General features: G+C 39.5%; 1 protein-coding gene across 6 annotated transcripts in view; it reads right to left on the reverse strand.

Moving 5' to 3' along the window:
- Positions 1-549: 549 nt before the first annotated feature.
- Positions 550-23,841, reverse strand: part of caska (calcium/calmodulin-dependent serine protein kinase a) — a 226,006-nt gene continuing 202,714 nt past the window's right edge. For 4 of the 6 annotated variants that reach the window (XM_084724346.1, XM_084724343.1, XM_084724347.1 and 1 more), the window contains 10 exons: positions 22,904-22,972; positions 19,096-19,131; positions 15,837-15,878; positions 15,165-15,361; positions 13,418-13,533; positions 7,934-8,014; positions 7,771-7,851; positions 6,710-6,912; positions 6,024-6,107; positions 550-2,260 (listed from right to left, as the gene is read on the reverse strand). In XM_084724346.1, the coding sequence (XP_084580472.1) occupies positions 2,084-2,260; positions 6,024-6,107; positions 6,710-6,912; positions 7,771-7,851; positions 7,934-8,014; positions 13,418-13,533; positions 15,165-15,361; positions 15,837-15,878; positions 19,096-19,131; positions 22,904-22,972 (1,086 nt within the window). In that variant the 3' untranslated portion in view covers positions 550-2,083. Of the gene's footprint in view, positions 2,261-3,798; positions 3,826-6,023; positions 6,108-6,709; positions 6,913-7,770; positions 7,852-7,933; positions 8,015-13,417; positions 13,534-15,164; positions 15,362-15,836; positions 15,879-19,095; positions 19,132-22,903; positions 22,973-23,841 lie in introns of all 6 variants that reach the window. The other 2 variants (XM_084724344.1, XM_084724348.1) reach the window with 2 other exon arrangements.

Raw genomic sequence — 23,841 nt, forward strand, 5'->3', positions numbered from 1 at the left:
CCCAACCTCAAAATCTAACATGACTGCTCCACACACACAGTCGTAAATCTGTTTATCAGCACTTGTGTTTAATCAAATTAATTGTCCACACAGAACTGTCTGTCGACATGTTGCTGCTGTTTTTTTATTGTGTGCAAAATTTTGCATGTGTTGTTATCCAGCCCCCAAAAAAGTTTTTCCCACCTTGTTGTACTGGAAAAATATCAGCTGACTGTGACATCATTCACAGCTCATACATAACGACCTCGGGGGTTCAAGGAACTGCCTTTCCGATTCATAAGTCTGACTTCAGGGGGCGTTCCAGTTGAAATCTCCAAGTGGGAACTCGGAAATGCCCCTACAGAAAATAATTCATTTATGGATCATTTGATTATATTTGACCTCACTGAAGTCCTCTGTTGATGATTGTTGAATTTGCTCATAGTTGCATGCAACTAATGATGAGCAGCTCTTGTACCTGCTCCTGCTCAGTCTGGACTTTAGGACAGAGATTTTGTTCATGTCATGCTTATGTCAGTGGAAAAGAAAAAAAGAAGAGCCACTCCAAGGTTCACTTTTCCAACACATAAAAGGAAATATATTTAAAAAATTGTTCATACTGAAGAACTTTTTTTTTTTATCATTGCAGTCATTTACACAAGGGGCAGTTGTATGTCAGTCTGTCATTCATATACATGGTTATTCAGATGCACACACTGCCTCCTCTTCCCTTGCAAAGTGGTCACCTTTGCAGAATGGTTAGTGTACACTTCCTTTGCAGACAGTTACAGTTTCAGAATAAAAATCAGCATTTCATCTCTCGTCGATTTTTAAACTTGATTGAAACACTAATACTTTTGGACATCACATTTCCGAAATGGCAAATGAGGAATACGGTGAAATTGTTCCTTTTTTTGTGTATGACAAATCAATAAGAGGAAAAAAATCAAGACTTTTATTTGATTCTGTTTTTTTTTACAAACACATCTCACTACATGGTCAATCTTTTTATAAATCTGTGGTTTAGAAATGTCACCCAAAATGCAAGGGATGTGCATAGGTGTCAAGTCAACGTCGGGCTCCGTCGGGTTATTTATTTTTTTTCTCGCCCCCTCTTGCTTCCCTTGGTTGAGTTCACTCTTCCAAACAGCTGGAATGTTTTTTTTTCATATATTTATATATGTTTTGTCTTCTTTTCTTTCTTGGAGGTTTACGGAGGGACACTGGGAACACTGACTGACTGACAGCATGGAAGCTTGCAAATGTCCACATGCATGATAACCTCATTCAAATCTCTAAAACATTTATGGATTTATTTAGAAGAGACAGTACCTGGAAGGAAGGTAGGTAGGTAGGAAGGTAAGTAGAAAGGTGCATAATGTGTGTGCAGGGTGATACTGTAACCGTACCGAACAGGATAGAGTCATGAGAAGATGTAACCCGGCATCACAGCTTCGAAAAAAACAGGAATGAACAAACAATGAGGGCCACTGATGTGATCTATAGATGAGAAGACACCGCAGCGCGTTTGTGTGCTTTTACTTCAGTCTGCTGATCGACAGAGAAACCCACCGACAGTGTCTCTCTACAGATGGTTTAGTACTACAACACCCAACAGGACTACAAAGTGATGGGAGGGAGGTGGTGGAGAGCTAGCAGTGCATCGACATGGGAGGACGGGACACAGTACTGTCTCTTTAAAACAAACATCTACAAAAATGTTGCCTCCTAGCTAGTACAGACATGACAATATTCACTTTAGTTTACTCTGTTTTTATAGAACACTATGACTAGATCGTCTGTCAGGGCAGGAGTCCAAGAATTGGCCACCGCAGGTTGTTTGCGCAGCGTTCAGGAGGAGATCGGTCGATCGGCCTGTGGTCGCTTTCACAGTACGCTGAAGGGGGTTTTCAATCAAGTGCAGTGTAGAGTGACAGAGGTTTCCCATCGCCTCGTGTTCATTGTTTTATTTATTCTTATTCTGAAGAGGGAATGATGGGAGTTTGGCCGAGGTGTTGCCGGGAGGGGAGGAGGAGGAGGAGGAGGAGGAGGAGGAGGAGGAGGAAGAGGACGAGGTGGACGTGGTGGAGGTCTGGGTGGCAGATCAGTAGACCCAGGACACGGGGACCCACTGGCTGGTGGTGCACACCAGATCGATGGCCTCCTCCAGGTGCCTGATGGTTTCATCGATCTCGTTGTTGATGATGGTCATGTCGAAGTAGTGGGCGTAGGTCTTCTGCAGGATCTCAGACTCCTTCTGCAGCCGCTGGAGAGACTCGTCCTGGAAGGAGGAGGAGGAGGAGTAACAGAGGGTGTCAGACACTGATGAAGGCAGGGAGACAGCGAAGGCGAGATGAGAACACATACAGGACTCAAAGACTCTTAAGGCCTCTACATAATGTATGAGTGAGCAACCCAAGACCAGAGGTGAAAATTCTGAGGACCACGGTGAAATCTGTGGTCATCAATAGTGCTGTACCTGACTTAGAATTTTGTTAGTCGATGTAGTTGTTATATACAAAGCTTCAATCATTCCTTCTTTTTAATTCAGTTCAGTGTGCCACACTAAACTCATGAGTACAGCTGCAACTGACAATTATTTCCATAATCAAGTAATCAATCAGATAATGGTGAAAAAATTTTCCCAAAGCAGATTTGACATCCTAAAATGTTTTTTTTCCCACAACTTAAAGATATTCAGTTTACTGACAATGAGGAGTAAAGATACCAAACGATATTCACATTTAAGAAGCTGAAATTGTTGAGTAATTGTTGCAACTCTACATATGAGCATACATGAGTGTTTTACCAGTAACACTCACATTCTAATACATCATCATCTGTGATGTAACAACATCACATTTTCATGCTGTCAAGAGCAGGTTTGGGGAGTAACAGATTACATTTAACAGGATTATGTAATCTGGATACAAAAAAGGTATGTGTATTCCATTACATTTACAGATAAAGATATAATCAAATTTCAGATACATTTAGTAAAAATGGGGATTATTAGCCAGATTACAAAATAAAGAATGATATCCCATCATGCAGAGTGAAACACACAGCTACCAATTCATTATCATGACCTGTAGTGAAAAAATTATTCACTGGGTGGAAATTTCAACATTGTTTGTCTTTAAATCAATCAATCAATCAATAAATTGTGCACAACAAAGGAAGGAACAGCTGGACAAACTAATAAACCTAACAACCAATATAAAACACTTAGAACTGCAAGGATTAATCTCTTGTTAGATTTAATTAATCTGCATCTATTTTGATAATCGATTAATACTTTTGAGACTTTTTTTCCCCAATGAAAATAGTCCAAATTCTGAATATCTTTGAGTTGTGGACAAATTAAGACATTTGAGGATGTCATCTTGGACTGTGATCCATAAAATCAGAAAATGTTGATCAGTGTTGTCTATGCAAATAAATGATTAGTGGAGAAAATGATTGACAGATTGATTGATGATAACAATTATAGCTAAAGGAAAGACTTGAAAAATAGGTCCAAACATGTAAAGTACAAAGACGTGAGTATTTTTCAAGTGTCAAGATTGTGACAGGATTAAATAATCGATGACAATAAAAATAATCATTAGTTGCAGCCCTAATTTCAACCCTCATCCTCACAACACAGCTCGTGCACAGTGTGTAGAGGCCCTTCATCAGCAGGGGAAGAAGTGAGTGGGAAAAAATAAAAGGCAGCACTACCTCACTCTAGAACCATACCAACGAGCATATGGCAGAATTCACACATACATAATTAAAAATAGCACTACAGTCACTATCCTGTCAGGTTTTACTTACTGGCAGGGTTCGACACCACCTGGGCGTCTGAGGGGAGAGCCCAAGAAACAAACGCATGCAGCATGCAAAAATAAACGAGTGCAGAGGAATGAGAGAAGCAAACACATGAGTGAGGAGAAGACACAATGAGAGACTGCTGGACCACATGCATGCTGAGTGATGTTCACATGATGACTGTGCACATTTTTACATGTCATGTGTTTGGATTTGGTAATAAAGAGTCATGTAATAACTTGTAAGAATGTAGAAAAAGGTGAAACCTGGATCAAACCATTAACTGATCAACAGACAATTTATTTGCAGCTATTTTGATATTCTTTTTTTCTCATGTGTTCTGTGATATATATGTAAAGTGACTATTTCCAGGTTTTGTACTTTTTTATTATTTCCATATTTCACTATTTTCTGTTGCCTTATTGATAAAACAAATTCCAAATAAAGAGAAAATAACTAGCAGATATATCAAAGTAACTGCTTGTCCCAGTGCTAATTCACAGACACATCACTTACAAATATATTTTATCTTTATTAAAAGTTCACTTTTAACAAATGTTTACAAGATTTGTACAAGTTATTACATTCTTTGAGGAGGGACTTAGTTTGGTGTTAGATTTTAAAGGATAAGGCTGCGTTGCAGGAGCACTCAGCCCAAAGCCCACTGGTTCCTACTGAAGATGTAAACCTTATAAAACAGGTCACGATTATTTGGTTCAATTCTCTTACCAGCTGGGTGCTGTAGTTTTTTGTGCATTTGTTGGGGACCATATTCAACTGCAGATAAAACACATTTGGTCGCCTGGTGAGTATTTACCACAGACTGTATGAAAGAAGTGGACACCCATTGGTTTGTGTACTACCGTTCTAAAACCCAGAGCTTGGCATTTTGGCCGTCACCATCTTGGTTTCGTTTTAGAGCAAAAAGTGGCCATATTTGGGGGAGTGGGTGGAACTAAGTCACAGCTAACCCTAGTGCTAGCTAGCTAGCTTGGTTAGCAAGGTGCACCTGTAATTCATGTTTACTGTGATATGAAACACACAATATGTTCTTCCGCTAGCATTCTCTCTCACATTACAACAACAAACTTGTTCACTTTTAAACAAGCACAATCGATGATGAAAATCTGATGTGACTCAGGCAGAAATAATGTTCATGGACGTGATGATGTAACAGCTTTATTCTTGTTACATTTAGTCACGTTGGCCGGCTTCCTACCTCACTCTCTGAAGTAGCCGACGTATCTCGCATTTTCTCAGAAGTTTCAGCAAATAGCGGCTAGAAGGAAACACACCATTATCTTATACAAGTTACTGATTTCTGTTTGTCCATTGTTGGAAACATCTGGAATAGTCTGAAGTACACAACTCAATATATTAAACAGGTCTACTCGTTTGTAGACATTTTAATGTGGAAATGATTTATATTATAGCTTTAATTGGGATGCTAATTTTGTCTAGTGAAAAAGAGACTTAAATCAAAATTCAGAACAAAATGAAGAGACGACTCCTTCTTGTCTTTTAGTACAACAAATGCTGACCTAGACATTTTCGGCGCCCAAAATGTTACAGCTTTCATGAACTGAAACCACAAAGCAAGAATCACAGATCCAAGACGAAAACATGCACAACACCCAAAAATGCACTTTTGTGATTTATCATCTAATGAGACCATAACCCACAAACTGAACATCATGCTGAATTGAAAAAGACTAGACACTAGTGACTGAGACCATAAACTTATTTGTGAACGGTTTACTGAGGTCCTACATCAAGTGAGGAGTAGAGTCAGTTTCTCATAGACTTCTATACAGTCAGACTTCTTCTTGCAACCAATGGAGTTGCCCCCTGCTGGCCATTAGAAAGAATGCAGGTTTACCAGCACTACAGAATTGGCTTTATTTTTCAGACCTGGAGGCTACTGTATGTCCACGTCTCTTCTACAGTCTATGGTGTTTATAACAGCAGGATGGTGCGTGTGGGACTGAGTCAGAATAAATTACATATAATTATTGATATGTTTTTAATACTTTAGCTCTACAGCACAGGAAGAAGACACTACATTGGGCTTTGGATGCACACACAACACTTGTTAGTAGATACATTCAAAATTGTTTTGTTATTTTCGTAAGATTTTGCTAACAATGAGAAAAATGTAGAAAACTGCCAGCCTTATCATTTAAAATACATCACCTCTTCTGTGTGTTGGTGTGTGTTTAGTGTATTCCTACCTCATTAATGCCTGGCGTGATGGTTGGTGCAGCAATAAAGACAACATATGGGGCAAATTCTGCTGTCCGCAAGACCTTCAGGGCCTGATGGAGAACAGATGGTAGAGGTTAAAAAGTCCTTATACAAGCATACATGCACACAGACACACTGAAGCTGCATAGATTCATCGATTAACTGTCAAATATTAAATCAGTTGCAAACTATGTTGATAATATGTTGGGCGATACGTCACAATTTTCCAACCAGCCACTGTCAGCCCATCAAAGCAGCAATTTCTCATATATTACACACACACACACACACACACACACACACACACACACACACACACACACACACACTAGAAAAATAATATGAATATGCTGCCCCCAAAATCATCCAAAAAAGACAACCAGGAGTGTATTCAGCCCATCATCAACAGGCCATATATTCATCAATTGCCCAACCCTTGTTAATAATCGATAAAATATAACATATATATATATATAATAATCTTCTCAAATATGAATATCTTCTAGTTTCTTTAGTTCTCCATGACAGTACCTAACATAACCTACCACAAACAGTGATCAAAAGTTTTCAGGCATTTTAAAGACCAAACGACAAATTGATCAACTGAGAAAATGATGAACAGATTAGTTGATAATAAAAATAATCAGTAGGTGCAGCCCTAACACACACACACCTGTGGTTCAACGTCCAGTATAGCTACGAGTCCCTGTTGGTGGATCTTCCGGATCGTCTCCAGCCGCGTCCCGTACATGGCGTCCTCGTGGCTGCCGTACTCCAGGTACTCGTTGTTGCTGATGTCCTGCATCATCTGGTCGTGGGAGACAAAGTAGTAGTTCTTCCCGTTCTCCTCGTCCTTCTTTGGGGGTCTGGTTGTGTCTGTGAGAGAACAGGAGACACAGGACATTAACATTTCTTGACAAATGTAGTGGTGCTGTTAAGTGCGAATCTTTGGAGGGACCAACGATCATGCAGAGGTGGCAAAAGTCTACCTCACCTCACCTCAGTGGTTGGGTCTCCTTCTCCTATCATTTTACACCTTTATGTAATGTTTAGTGTTATGACTCTTATTTTGTTAATTTTTCATCTTGTTGCATCTTTCATGTTGTTCTTTGTCTTGTCTTGTTACGTCTTTTACTTTGTGTTTTGTCTTTGTTGTTTTTTGGTCTAGTTATGTCTTTTTTGTCTTGTCTTATTTTTTGTGTTTTTCATCTTATGTTGTTTATCATCTTCTTTTACATTGTTTTTGGTCTCCTGTCTTTTACGTCGTTTTTTGTTTAGTTGCGTCTTTTTCATCTCAAGTCTTGTCTTGTTGTTTTTCATCTTAGTTTTTTTTTTTTGTTTTATCTTGTTACGTCTTTTGTTTATCTCAAATTTTTTTTGTCTTGTTACATCTGTCTGACTGAGTACATGCACTGATGGATACACCAAGAAATCATCTTTTCTGTGTGTTGTCCCTTCCACTTGAAATCAGTTTTGTTGTTGGGAGGGTGACGCACAATGATGCCAAATAAAAATGATCAGTAATAACATTTAATTGCATTAAAATTATACTATCGAGCCTGCTTTGAAAATGTAGTGAGCAGAAAGTCCAGATATGTTAAAATGTAGGAAGTGACAGTAAAAAGTTGTCAGAAAAATAAATACTCAAATAAAGCACAGATACCTGAAAATGTACTTAGGTAAAATAAGTATTTCTACTTAGTTACTTCCCACCTTTGCGATCTTGTGACTTACGTGGGATGGGGTATGCGAATCTGTCAGGGTGTTTGGTTATGAGTGTGTTCTTGATGTGTCTTCTGCCCACTCCATGAGCACCTGACAAAGACACACAGGGTCAGTCAGTGAGATCAGGCAGATGAAGGCAGATGTCTCGCTTCTTCACTCCTGCAGAACTCACCTAACAAAACTAGTGTTTTCCTCTTGAAAGCAGGAAGCTTCACAACCTCTTCATATGTGACGAGATCTAGTTGGTCAAACACTGGGAATGAGAGAGAAAGAAGAAGTAAGATGATGTAGAGAGGAGTGTGCTGGGATTAACAGCAGTCAGAGGGATCTACAGAGTGTGAGGGGAGCTAAAGACTCTTAAACACATCTGCTAACTGTGGTGGAGATGAGAAGAAGCTGGACCACTTTTCAAAAGAAAGCAAGATTAAAAACCTCACTGGCAACAAGCAGGAATGACCGGAGAGCTGAAATGATCTGTGAAGTGATGATGATTTCTTTAAGATGACCTCTCTATTCTGAGATTAAAGGTATAGTTTGGATTTGTTGAAGTAGGACTGTATGAGATGGTCAGTCATAGTCAGTGTATTATGAATGTCGCTCAGCACATTCCCAGTTTGCAGAAGCAGCAAGCGTACCAGTGTGGGAAGCTAAACAGTACACTGCTGTGGACAGAGTTGGCAGTGAAATGTATATTACACACCTAAAACTAAATAAACAAATAACTAAAATAACAGTTTCAGTTTAGGTGAGTGCTATATTTAGAATATTTTCACTGTTTTACGTTGCTGTCAGACAGACTTTTCCAGCTGCAAACCACTGCTACATAAGCCAAATATCAAATTTCAAAATCGACTCCACTGGCAAAAACAGTAATTTTACCTCACAGAACATGGGAGTTGCTGGTCAACCATTGCCTTAATTGGATAGTTTGTGTTAGTGTTGGTCATCACTGAAGGGTATGTTACTTTAGTCAGTCATAAAGTGTGTAGATAAGCTTAGAGCTGAGCAATATATTGATATATTGATATATTGATATGATAATAGATTTCACCTTAAATTTTTGATATTGTTATATTGTAAAATGACATAAGTTTTGACTTTTCCTGGTTTTAAAGGTGCATTAGAGTAATAATAAACAATATTTCAACCACAAAGAAGAAGAAACTGCGATCAGCATCTCCAGTATGGACTCATCACACAAGTGAATACACAGTGTGCAAAGTGTTCTAACAGAAGTATCCCAACTGAGTCACAGCTATTGTGATTTTTCACTGTGGCAGGAAGAAAAATCACATGAAAAAATGTGATTAATTATACGATTGCATTTGTTACTCATCCTGCAACTTTCAGCTCAGAAACCAACACAAACTAACAGATCGAGGCAGCAGCAGACCAGCAGCTCCTGTGTTCTGGGAGGTAAAATGACTGTTTTGGCCAAAGGAGTCTGGTTCCTGTTGGTAAAGGTTGTCTGATGGCAAGGTAAAGCACTGAAAATATCCTAAATATAGTGTATTTTTCAACTGATGTAGATTCCTTCTAGACTGTCCTTTTTTATCAAGTGGGCAGACAGTTTTTGCTGCTGACCCTGTCCACAACAGAACGTTGCTTAACTTCCTAAACCAGTGCTCCTGCTGCTTCTCCAAACTAAAGGTAATACACTGACTATGGATAAGTAATTTATGCAGTCACACTTCAAATAATCCAAACTATCCTTCTAAATTAAATTTGTTCAACTAGATAAAGCACAAGGTGACTCTAGAAATTACTGTCTTAAAGCTAATCTGTGTACAGATCATTTGTCTTGTCTCAACTTGAGTCACAGAACAAGAGACATGGGTTAACTTGAGTGTATTTTTTTCGGTGACAACAGAAGTTAATGCTGGCTGGGACTTTCCAAACGTTTCTCTGTGTGACAGAACACAGAGCAGAGTGAATGAGGTAAATTGCAGGTTGTCTGTTGTGCAGAGTGTATCACATGTTGGAGCAGATCTGTTCACTGTACAATGTGTTCTCAGCCTCTGTAACATGAGCCTCCACGCAGTCACCATCTCAGGACGCTGACAAGCGAAATACAATACCCACAAGTCACTGGGGTCTGTTGTGTAACGTGCGGCTGCAGACCAGCTGCTGCTCAGACTGACGGTGAATAATTGTTTAAAGTTCTGGGCTGCACAGAGTGAAGGGAGGATACTGAATATGTTAATACACATGACTAACATTACTGTCTAAAGTGCACACTCGACCATTTATGGACTAGAAAATGGGCTAAGATGAACATCACAGCACACACACTAAGCTACATGGTTTCAATTTTGTCTTGGCCTTCTGTTGTTTTTTTGACTTAATCAACAGAAGCAAAAGTGAAACATGGACACAGTGACAGCTGAGATGATGTTTGGGGTTAATAACAAACAGAGAGAAGAGACAGACAGACAGAGAGCAGGAGGTGGCTGCTGTCACTGGTTGTTACTTACATGCAGAGAGGCCGTTCAGTAGGAGAAAGCGAGAGAGATGAACAGGAGGGGTCATAACATGGTTCGGTTACAACAGCAGAATTACAAAAACGTTACACACAAACAGCAAGATACAACAGCTGTGCAGCTGTGCAGCACTGCACAGTGCCAACAATGGAGACTGAAATACACAAGATACTGTTGTTGTTGCTGCTGTTGAGGGTTTGTTCACAGCAGCTGGAGACATGTGGCTGTGTGAAAGGTGACATGGACTCTGCAGGACTCTGGTGATGGTAACAACATGCATTATCACCAGCAGCACCACAGAGACCCATGGTTCAGGCTGAAGGTTGTCAGGGGATTTTGACAGGATTTTTCCTGGTTTTCCTGGGAAAACTGGGATTTCTTGCCATAAATGAACTTGAAATAATTGATCGGAAAAAATGTTTAATATATAATTTTATATTACTTGGCACTGTTTTATCTTTGAGGTGGGAAAACAACAGCAATCATGCAGAATTGTCTGATCCCCTGTTTTATCCCCTGTATCCTCTACAGTGCTGACCTCAGGTTAATACTTTTTACCAGTGGAACATTTTTTATAATCACACTTTTGAAAGTATAAACCCTTTTCTCAGTTGGCCAACTATGTCAAACTGTTCAATACATACAGATATTTATTTTGAAATTTTCCTACATAAAATTATAGCTGCAATGATTAATGGACTGATTGATTTTTAAGTTAGTGGCCAACTATTTTGATATCAGACTAATTGGTTTGAATAATTTTATAAGAAGAAATGTCCAGATTCTCTGAGTCCATTCTCGCAACAGTGATCATTCTAACCCAAAACATGAACTTTCCTTAAACCCTGTTTATTATCCCTAAACCTCAGCAGATCTCAATCACAGCCTTGTCTGGTCCGCAGGACTATACTGTGGACATCATCATATGACATTTTAATAGACATCGCCCGACCATAGTACAAATATCAAGACAGTTTCAGAAATCAAGGGTTCCCATCTAGACACACATGCTTTAGGGAGCTCAGTTTAAAAATGTGGAGTGAAGATAATAGTATCTTTTATACTAGATGACAACAATGTCAGGCTATCTTGTCAGGAAGGGGGCTACATATTGCTCCAAAGTTCGCTATAGTAAATTTTGGCGAAGGAAAAACTGACATGGCTGTTTTAAGAGTGGTCCCTTGACTGCTCACCTCAATATATCTGAATGAAAACAGCAGGTAGTCAGTCTCCACTTTACTGACATGCCTGCTTTATGCTAATCCCATGCAGTTTGGGAAAAAAACATGCATTTTTTTGCATGCAGTATAGATGTGATATTTTAATCTAATCTAAAAGTGGCGTATTTAAATAAACCTGCGTACTGGCAATCCCAAAACAGTATAAGTACTAGCATACACTGGGTATGACTCATGACTTATTTTAATAATCTGCCAAACAGCTGTACTGAGAACTGTTATACTTCTCTGTGAACCAAAACAGATAAACAGGCAAAAAACTGGGTTCTCTGAGCTATTTTTTTTCTCAGGGGAAGAGAACAGATTTTCATGACAATTCCCAGGAAATAGTCTGAATCTGAATCTGCCCTGCATTCAACCAAAGTTAGTACTAATGGATGGTGAATGGCACCATGGGATTGAAGTGTTAAACATCAACATGTATGAATTAATCAATGTGTTGTCAGTAAAATGGGAGATGAGTGAAGTCACGGTGATGTCATTGTATTGACCATTTGTTTAAATAATAATGATAATCTGCAGGTGACTGGATCCCATGCATTCATGCTTTTGTCACTGCATCACTTATTTTCTGGACATAGTTTGACAGACATGCTAATCAACTGGACATTCAGATGCACAAACACTCAAACAAACTGTACACACATGGACAGAGATGATGTCCTTCAATCACCAGGGCAGAGGAAAGTCTCATCTCTCATCACATAATCTTTTGAGAAAAACTATATGCAAATGGAACATGTAAGAATATTTTAAGTAAACTGGGATTTTGGATGAGGGCCCTTCCTCACATGAAGACCACTTTATAAACTACAACTAAGGACACCACTGTGATGTGACCTTAAATCTTCGCTTCTGCTCGCTGTGCTAATTTGAAAGGAAGTGTAACGTATAGGTTATATTTGGCTCCCGATATACACAATGTACACTGCACTGTGTTGACACACACCTTCTGTACATACTGTACAGCTCTGGGATCACAAGCCACAGACACCTGACACGGCACAGCCTGTAACAACGATGTCTAATACGTTTCATCTACAGCCTGTACTCTTTGCACTGCTCCTTAAACTCTAATACCAAAGATTATTTCATTAAACAATACAAAATATCTCATTGCAATTATTTTGACTGATATATCTACAATTGATTGATGACTTGTGATATCATTTGTAGTCTGCAGACTCTGATTTGTAGGACAGGACATCTCTGCTTCACAACATTCATTAATTTAAAAATTTTGACACACATTTTGCATTTAACAAATATAGAAAACAATACAACACAAAAATAACCTAGAAGGCCTGTACAGAATCTATCTGATGTCAAAAATAACAGCAACCAGAAACCTTTCCTGCCAACATCCTCAACTGTCTCACTCAACTGTCACGGCTCTGGTTGCAATCACACGTGATGAGATTTTTTTTTTGCCTCACAACACCTCAGCCTGGATGTATAACCAGACACATGGCTGTGATGTCAACACACCGCTAAACATATCTGCTGCTAATGCAACTTCAGGGCCTCTACTCATGTTTACAGACAAATGGTGAGAAACTTTGCTGCATGCACATCCTCATACAGGCGTGTTATTTAAAACTGCCTAATAATGCAGAGATCTGCTGGCTCAAACTTGGTGTCTGTATCAATGAACTGCCCACATTTCCCTAAATCGCCCCCGTGCTCATATAAGATTTCTGCCACACTGGCAGCTTTTCCTGTCATTCCTGGCCGTGGCTCTGCTACAAGATCCTGTTACATACAAGTTCCATCTACACAAACAAGACAGATGGACAGACACACATGCTCACAAGCCCACACACTCATTTAACTATAAACATTATGCCTGCATGCAGGGAGTGATGGGAATGTCTGCAGCATGTTGTTTTGTGTGCACATGCATGAGATTATCATTGTGTGTGTGAGTGCATCATGTACCTGCGTTGTGCTTTGCCAAATACTTGTCTTTGTACTGCTTCTTCTTCTTGCCAAACCAGGTACAGCTGGCCTGCTGCTCCTGCTTGGTCTTCTCCATGGCTATACACGCCACTCGCCTGCCACAAACACACACACAGCATCAAATTTAGTGTTGAGCCGAGGGATTGTAGATTTTCTGTAACAGAGACATACTGATCAACACACTCTTTCAGTTCTGATCTGATTCCAATATGTGAAATTGGATATTTGCCAGTAGCAATACTATGATACCAGTGCTCTTTTTTCTTGATGATAATTATTATTAAGGGTGCAGCTATCAATTAGTTTAATATTTATTATCATTTATATTTGAGTGTTCAAGTGATTATTCTGGCAATTAATTGAGTAATCTGATAAGTAATATCACACGCTCTGCATTCTTTTCCATTTAATTATTTTGCTTTACTTAAGAGCAACAGTAACATACAAAATAGAAAATAAGACAGCTCTCTGGTCTGCTCTGTGGACTGGATGTATTGTGCTGAGGTGCTGCAGCACTGACAAAGTGTTACTGTGGTCAGCCTTGTAGGCTTGTGACTTGTGACATTCATATGGGCAGCTGATAGGCTGAGAGACAACCTTAATTTGCATAATTTCCCCATGATGCATTGCTGACTTTAAGTCTATGTCTTCTATGTTACAAAACACAAATGTTACAGTTCATTAATGCTTGTAAAATGTTTTCATGTGTTTGTTCAGAATATGGTGGTTTATGTTGGTACTTGTCATTTCTGTGCAATATTGTTATTGTTACATCATGAGTGAGGTGACTACTACATTTCTTAACTCTAGTGACTTAGTGTATTATTTACAACTAGAACACACATGGTGTTGTGGGATTCAGACCAGGCTGCAGATTAGTGCCGTGATTCTGATGAATGCCTTATGGTAATATTGCACCCTGATACCTATATTGGATTGGATCAGTTCCATCTCTACTTGTCTTTTTGCCATAATGTCTCTGAAACCCCTTTTACATTGGTCAAAACTCCACTAACATTTGGCTTTTGTCTTAAATGGGACAACTGGCATTTATTCCAAAATTCCTCCACAGTAGTCACAGATATTTATTGACTCCAGCTGCAGTCAGCACTGATTCAAACATGACATCGGGGTAAACATGCTAATTTTCGCCTCTCTTCCGGCATAAGTAATGAAGAATTGTCACCTCTGTCAGTAACTTCTGTTAATATTTTGCCTCTCTTCCACACGCTAGAAGATGTGTATTTAATTGACGATGCACATGTCTTGAGTCATGCGGCTATAAAATGCTGAAAAATTTCCTATACATTCTTCACAAAAAGGTCCCCTGATATTTTGTCATTTCAAAGTTTTTGTTATGAAGCAGCAAAATCTGTAACACAACCCTTATACAGCTGAACATGAACATGCAGCAGTAAAATGAAGCAGATACTTGAAAGTACAGGAGAAGAACTAAACTTTAAACCACAGAGATTTAGTCAGAAGCTACAAAAGTACTGAGAGCTGAACACACACAGGCTTTTCTCTCCGTCTTCTGCACAGACATGAGTTGAATCTTGACTTTCCTTCCACACATCAGAAAAAAAATACAAAGGAAAACTTGTCTACTGGAGATGGGAATGCAGTCGCTGACTTATTATCAGCAGGTTTACTCACGTTTAAAAAGGCAACATATTTTCACTAATTTTGGTGTAAAACAGCATAAATGTGTGTTTTCCTGTCTCACCACTCTTGCAGCTCTGGTGATGGGATGAGGCCTGCTGTGCCATTTTTTGTGTTCTCCAGCTTGCCCTGCCACCAGTTGTGGTCATCCTTGGAGATGATCTGGATGATGTCGCCCACCCGGAAGCGAATCCCGGCCTCCTTGCAGGGGATGAGTTCATCTTTTGAGGGGTCATATTCAAACTGAGCCCTCACGTAGATCTGTGGAAAAAAACATAGGGGTTAGACAGGTGGGCTAACTCGGGGATGGACTGGGGTGGTCGTACGGGGAAGGTGAAGAGTGACTGGATGGTGCACTTTCTTTTGCATGTCGTGACAGTGAAGTAATGAGCAGTGGAGTCTTGGGGGAGATGGGAGCGTGGGGGTGTTTTGGTTGCCAGGTTGAAAAGTGGTTTCCAAGGGAGGGCTTTCTCCAGTGAGATAAACCCAGACACTGCTGGGCTATTAATGAGCCTCGCAACACACTGGTAATTATGGCACAGGCATTGTTTATGTGTCCATTAGTTCAAAACAACATTCTCATTATCCTCACAGCCATTTGTCGCTGTTTTACAATCTACACTGTGTGAAAGTGAGCTGGTAGCAGTGTTTGGGACGAAAGTGTACAAGCAGTGACTGTGTTCAATTTTTTATTTTAAATGTTTTTTTGCAGGGGGTGGGAGAGACTGTCTCTTACCTTAACAGACATTTTGTCCTTGATTGGAGGTCTGGATACAATCTAGGATTTGAAAGCATCACACACATCATGCAGCAAAACGGCTATGCAATGTCTACAAAGCAGTATGGTGGCCAGGGTTGGTGGAGGGTTTGGGGTTGATGGTGCTGACATCAAGTCTGCTTACCCTCAGAACACTTTTTAAATATTTACTTTCAGTCAGCATATAGTTTACTATGAGACACTTCCATGGAACTGAGATCAAGCTCTGCAAGCTCATAGTATGAGTGTCTGTTGTGAACTCTACTGCCCTCTGCTGGTAGGATCTGCTGTTGGTGCAATCACAAGATTGATGCCACCTTACTGCTACTTGATCTCAACATGAGATTCCAAAAAGGGTGGGACTCTGTGCAGAACATAAATAAAAACAGAATGCAATGACTTGCAAAATCTTATTGACCTACATTTATCTGAACACAGTGCAAAGACAAAATATTGAAAGGGATAGTTTGGATTATTTGAGGTGCGGTTGTATGAGGTAAAGAGGTGGGAAGTACAAATACTTTGTTAGAGTTTCTAGAGTTTACTTGAGTATTTATTTTTCTGACAACTTTTTACTTTTACTCCCTACATTTTAACACATATTTGGATTTTCTAAAACCTACATTTTAAAAGCAGGCTTGTTACTTTAGTTCTGATGCATTTGAGAGGAATTATTGATTTTTATTTTGTATCATGGTGCACTGTCTTTCTAACATCAAGACTAATTTTGACCTAAATGGATAATAAACATTTAGAAAAGATGATTCTTTAGTGCATCAGTCCACACACTTCAAAACCTGTACTTACACTCTGTGTAAATAAGCTGAATCACTACTTCTACTTTTACAAGTCTTTTTACACAAGTATCTGCACTTCTACTTGAGAACAGAATCTGTGTACTTTTGTCACTTGTGATGAAGCTCTTGTTTAAAGTCAGTGTATTACCTACAGTAGATGCTGGTCAGCACACCCTCAGTTTATGGAAGCAGAGAAAAGCGCTGTACCAGCATGGAGGCTAAACAATGTTCTGCTGTGGACTGAGCTGGCAACAAAAGACCCCTTAAAAAGAGTCAACCTAAACAAATTCAGTTTAAGTGCACGTTATAATTAGGCTATTTTCACTGCTTTACTTTTCAGTCAGCCTTTTCTGGCAGAAACCCAACATCACTCAACTGAACTCAAAAGGCGAAATCACTGCATTTACCTCACAAAAGTCGCTGGTCTACCAATGCCTCAGTCTGTTAGTTAGTTTGTCTTATTGTGTGAAAGGATAGTCACACCAGTCAAGGCAGTTGGAGAGTGATGTTTGGCTCATATAACAGTGGCTGTCAAAGGCAAAATAAAGCAGTGAAAATATTCTAAATATAGTGTACACTTAAAATGATACATTTTTTCATGTAAAACTTCTCCTGACTTGGAACATGCCAAATGACTATCTACAACCAGATCATACAACTACATTATATAATATAAATGATCTCTTTATTGTTCAAACTGACTGTTTATTAGTTTAAACATTAAATATCTTATCTTTGTACTGGATGAAACTGAATATACATCAAAGAATTTGCAAATCATTCCATTTTGTTTTTCTAAACAGCATCCCACCTTTTTGGAATTGGGGCTGTTGTATGATTTTAGGGGAGTAATGTTGGATTCTCAGAGGAAACTGGTGATGTGTGTATGTTGGGAAGACACGCACACACACTCTGATGGGATGACATGACAGTTATGGAAGATTGTTATGCTGGCACAAAATTTTAGTTGGCTTGAGGTTAAAGGTTTGTCATGACTCCTGTTCTCTTAGCTGTTTGTCCGTACACTGGGCATGACCCGGTATCTGACTGGGGATCAGTGGTTAGGGGTGATCTGTAGGGGCTCTGCAGGGTTCAGCAATGCCTGTGCCATTATTACCATACATACAGTTTAAATATGGCAGGCTGATGACACAACAGTGGTCACGTTGATTCAGTCAACCGTGTGTTACTTTTACATCAGTCTAAGAAAAACCAAGTTGAGGTCTTCATCTTCAGGTACTGTCAGTTCTTAGTGGGGGGTGGGAATCGAGAACCACTACCAGTTCAGAACTGGTTCAAAACATCCAATCCATCAGAATTGTAAGTCTCAGAGCTTATCAATTCCTTTCATCCTACAAATCCTTTTATTCTTTTTTTTTTAATGCTGGTATGTTTTTCTGACAGTTGCACATTACAAAACAATGACATCAAACTAATGATAATTTCAAAAAACTCAACCTTAGATCAGATATAGGATTTCAACTGTCTATGCCTCCAACTCAATATCCAGACTGCTGCCATTTTTGGATGCTACATAATGCTCCTTTAAACTCCAGGAATTAAATGTTTCATGCTTCCTGTTGTTTGTTAACAATTTAACAATTCAATCATAAAATCAAATTAAGAATATCTGTTGACATCCTTACTATCCACAGATGTATTTCATATTGGTTCTGACTGTGAATAAGTGCAACAGTTCTGGAAGGTTTCTATGGTTCTGTTTCCAATTGGGTCCACGATATTGGACTTGTGAAGACCTCTACAATCAAATAATTCAAAATAATTTACTGCAGTAGTGGACATCATCTACTCTGCAGAAAGCCATGTGACCACCGCAGTGTGTTTTCTTGATGTGTTTTGTCTGTGGAGTGGAGGTGTGGTTTGTTAAAGAGAACAGATGACGAGAGAAGGATCACTGAGGGGTGTGTGTGTGTGCTGTTGTTCTGGATCTCTGGCTTCCTTTCACAATCGAATACACAGACAGAATGGTCTTAATACAGATGCATGCCTGTTTTCCCTCTTGGACTTGAAGAGACGTATTATGTTCGCTAAATCAATAAAATCTTATTTCCCAAAGCACCCTCAAAACAAAGTTTCATTTGAATCTAGATGGATTCTGTCTGCTCCTCTCTTTAGTTCCCTTCAAGCTGAACAGCTGCAGCCTGGTTTGCTGTAAACGATAGAATCTGAAGCTAATACTGTCTGGAGTGAGCCCAAAATCCAACATTTCTACTTTAAAAAGTTTAAAAAGAAGTCAGACTTCAGCCATTCGCATCATGAGTGACAACTATCTAGTAAATCAATTCAAATTACACTGATGAGTTTTGTGAAGCAGAAAAGAGGTTCAGGGAGAAATCGAGACACACACTTCAGTTTAGAAAAGGGGAGGGATGCAAGCGTTGTGTAAGGAGCTAGTGAGTGAGCAAGTGACTTTTATTCACCTGTCGACCCTTAGGCTGGATGGTGGATGGCAGGTCCTGTGGAAGACAACCATTGATGACAGAAAGACATGGTTAAGCAAAGGAAAAGTTTGGTATTTTTTAACCTGGACCCCATTTTTTCATGCTTTAGTGTCTAAGTGACTAATGGAGACAACAGCTTTTGAAATTGTTTGGGTGCTGAGGAGAGCCGTCAGCCAGAAAACGGGCTGCAGTGCAGTCCTTGTGAGCGATTGTGCACCTTCAATGTTCATCCACTAAAAGTGCTTGTTCCTGCCTCCGACAAGCTCAGATTGTTTTATTGGGAGAGGAGTCAGAGGGAGGACGGTCCTCAGAGACACAGCAGGGAGAAACAGCCTGCAGAACCAGAATATATGTCAGATCACAGGACGTTTGAACTTAAACTGTACCTCTTGTTCTCACTAAATTCAGCAAAAGTGGGTTCAAATACTACACTGCACACAGAGGGAATGAGCTCCAAAAAAGTTACATTCTCTTATACGGATTTAAAATATATATCTATTTTTGTACACAGGTCTCTCTTAAAAAAGTTTTTAATCTCAATGAGACTACTTGTTTAAATGAAGGATTACATAAAAAAAAACATCTAATGCATTGACTTAAGAATTTATTTTGACCAAACCAGAGTTGGTGGTTGATGGAACACTGAAAAGACAAACAGACAGTTTTGTTGAATTTGTCTGCAAGGTAAAACTTGTTGTGTTTATCAATAGAGACAGGTGGCTTTGAAAAGAGTGATATAACAGTTGTATCTGGTTAAACAAAAAGGATCATACTGTGAAACAAAGAGGTACATCTCTGTAGGGATCTGACACGGAAATTCTAAGCTCTCAGGACACAAATGAATACACAAACACTAATGGGATAAAGATTAAGTATATATTGTGCAGGGAACAGAATTGTGAGTTAAACCAAGTGTCTCTCTCTCTGAGTGTTTTATAGCTTTACGGCAGGACAGTAACCAATACTTCCAAGTACAGTAAGTACATTAAGTAAGGCCAATCAGACAAACACACTGCTACAGACAGGCTGCTTTAAAAATGCCTTGACAAACAGTGTTGTCAAAAATATTGAGATATTGTTAAATATTGGTAGTGAATATCTGAAATGCTTTCAATACTCATTGCTTCCAGTATCAATAGTCTGTTACCAGTTGTAGTGTCTTACTGTCTCTTCTCTCTGACAGCCAGTTGACACACACCACTTCAGTGCCCACTTAGTCCCGCCTCCTCTCACTTACTCTCACAGTGCTGTCTTCTTCTCATCATTCGTCTCATTTTGTCATGTTGATTGTTCGTTGTCATGTCATGTTATAGCTTTCTTATATTTATCTTTAAAAAAAAATCTAAAATTGTATGCCAAAATGTTGAGTCAATTTTTCCCTGCAGTATTGATGATGGTATTGAATATTGATATTTTCAGGTTCCACGGTCGACGTGCCTGTGAAGCAGGACTGCATGCACAACTGGGTGATCACATATTAATAACAGCAGAAAATAGATTCAGGCAGATGATGAGCTTTTGGTCTTGTTGAGCTGCTGGATGAGGAGATGAAAAAAGGCCATTTGTCTGTGTTTGCCATCGTCCCATCATTCTGATCACATCTACCAGCATCAAAACAGGAAGGAAGTGGTTAAAGCCCGCCTCTTGTTTGATTTTATGGGTTGCTTGGGCAACACTGACATTGTGTAGCATTGATGAGCAATGTGACTTCGTGCCTTGAGCTAAAGAGTTGACAATATCTCAACTTTGATGCACATCAAGAGCTAGAAAAATACTTGGTGCAGCAGAGCAGCACACACCAGGGGCCCCATTTAGAAAAAGTTCTGTAATCGTACTTAGTCTTAAGATCATTTCTGACGGTGTGCTTAAGTTCCATTCATAAAACATACTCAACACAAAAACTTTGCTTTAGCAGGTTTTGAGAAGAAAATCTGTAACCTACGCACCAGTGTTCTATAAAAAACAACTTATTGATGGCAACTGTCTTACAATCAGTGACTGCAACTGTCTCCCATAATATAATCTTTTGTTCTTAGATTAACATGAATCTTTGAGTTTTGGAAGCTGTTGGTTAATTCATTAAAGTGAATGATGGCTAATAATTCAGTATTTTCAATTGTAAACATTTAATTTTCTAACACCCAAATAATGATAAATTGAATTTTTCAAACACACTTTGGCTTTCTAAAACTCAAAGATTTATCTAAAGAAGAAAAGTAAATTATTAAATCAATAAAAGATTGTAGGTCGGGAAAACATTTGAACTTATTTCAGAAATTCTGAGTTTGACTTTGAACTCAAACATTTCATCAATACAGTTAGTCAAAACAGTTGCCTTGAAACTATGAGTTTACTCAGCTTTCTTTCTTTTTTTATTCTTTTTATTTTTTACTGTTTGGAAGACAACACAAATTATTCAGGGCTCTAAAAAGTGAGGTGACAAACACAAATTGACCTCACTTTTAACTGATTGAATTCCTATCACACTGTTCATAAAGCTGATGTAAATGTCACCACAGGCTTGTGCACATTTCATTCCTGACCTGCAACACCTCGACATAACCAGCAAGAAAAACACTTCAGTAAAGTCTGGACTTTCCTTAAAGATAAGAAAACTTCCACGTCAAAGTGAGGTTTTATAAATAACTACATATATGTGGTTTTCTGCTCAAGTCATACTTAAGATCAAAAATCAATGATGTGTCCATTAGATAAATAAGGCCCCTTGTTGTGTTGCACCATAGGAAACAATGGTTTTGCTGGCGATGGTTTATAGCGATGCATCTCGGTGTGATCACCCCTTAAGAGGAACAATCTGAGCCTGTCAGTGGCAAACAGGCACTTTAAGTGGATGTACATTAATGCTTTGCAACTGTCCATAAGGATTACAGTGCAGCCTGTTTAACAGCTGATGGCTGCGGTGCTCTCCCTCAGTACTGGACCAATTTTAAAAACTGTTGTCTCCATTAGTTAGACACAAAAACATGGGAAAATAGGGTCGAGACTGAAATATACCAAAGTTTCTGTTTAAGCAAGATACACATACTAAATAAGACATTAAGTAAAAGTAAAACAAGCATTCAGATATCTTTTTAACTTAAACCAGGCATGCACATTCATCTGCAGTCTAACTACTGCTCTTGCAAAATAGACAGAGAGAGGAAAGTGGAAAAAAAGAAGAGAGTAATTCTCATCTGTTAAAGCAGATCTGGCTGTGGAGCAACCAAGCAAGCACAGAGCAAGCAAAGCAGCTGCAACATCAGCACGACCACAGTGTCTGTCCGGAGCCTTGGCGGAGAAACAAAGGAGCTGCAGAACCTGATTAGGTTTAGTGTGATGCACGGCAGGAGCCCAGAGCACGTCCCCTGCACCAGTGTGGGTGCAGGGGGGCCCGGTGTGTTGTGTCAGCAAAGAGGCACAGCACGCAGCAGGCTTTATGAGGCACACCAATTTGTGAACTGAGATATCGGACACGGGGGTCTTTGGCTCAAACAGATGAACTGGGAGAATGACACGGGATCGACCCAGGAGAGCTACAGTACAACCCGCCTACTGCTAATTCTACTGCTACTGCTACTGTCACACAACTGAGAGACAAACAGAAACAAACAATGAGAAATGGACATCCACATGGACAAACGGGTAAGGTGACGGAAAGACAGCGACATGTAAAAATACCATGACACATCAACGTGACACATGAGACTCATCGGGGGGGGGGGAGAGAAATGGTTGTGGGTCTGTCTGCAGGGGGAGGTTTTGTTTCTGGGGGGGCGGGGGTCCTTACCAAGATAGAACTGTTAATGCTGGAGTGGCCATTGGCAGGGGACTGCATGGAGGTGGTGGGGGACTCTTTCTGAAATAAGACACACAGGTCAGCAGCGCACAGCCACCACACACACAAATCTCACACAAACATTCATGAACTCGCGCACACTCTCTCTCACACACACACACACACACACACACACACACACACACACACACACACACACACACACACACACACACACACACACACAAACACACTGACACAGTTCTGGGCAGCGACCGGAGGCGATGGAGAGGGTAATTTTGTAGAACACAATAGAGACCCACCACAGTGTTGACGTAATGAAATGCGTCAACAAGACATGGGTGACAACATCATCAGCAGCCCTCTAGCCTGCACATTCTTACATCAACACAGGGGGGCGGTAGACTAACATTAGATTCTCATCTGAGCAGCCCAGACCATGAGGTCATCCCCAACATCCTAACACAGACCGTCACAGCTTAAAGCCACCACTAATATCTCACACAGAGATGTGTGTCTGAGGGTGTGTGTGTGTGTGTGTGTGTGTGCTGGAGGACCAAGACAGCCAGAATTAACTTTAAATAAGTGTTTAAGGAATTATTTGTGAGACTATATGACTATGAATATTTAGTTTGAACTGTGAAAATCAAGTGAAAATGGAGAAGATGAGATGGCAACAAATGTTTCTGCATAAATTTAACAACGTACACACAAATATAAAATAAATGAGTAAATTAGAGCTGCAATGATTGTTAATTGATTATTAAATTAACCCCAACCTTTTTGATAATCGATAGAAGGGTTTGAGTAATTTTTAAGAGAGAAAAAGGTGAACATTCTCTGATTTCAGCTTCTTAAATATGAATATTTTCTGGTTTCTTTACTCCTCTCTGACAGTAAACTGAATATTTTTGGGTTGTGGGAATAAC

This window comes from Lutjanus erythropterus, chromosome 8 (assembly GCF_056507025.1).
Source record: "Lutjanus erythropterus isolate fLutEry1 chromosome 8, fLutEry1.hap2, whole genome shotgun sequence".
Classification (NCBI taxonomy): domain Eukaryota; kingdom Metazoa; phylum Chordata; class Actinopteri; order Lutjaniformes; family Lutjanidae; genus Lutjanus; species Lutjanus erythropterus.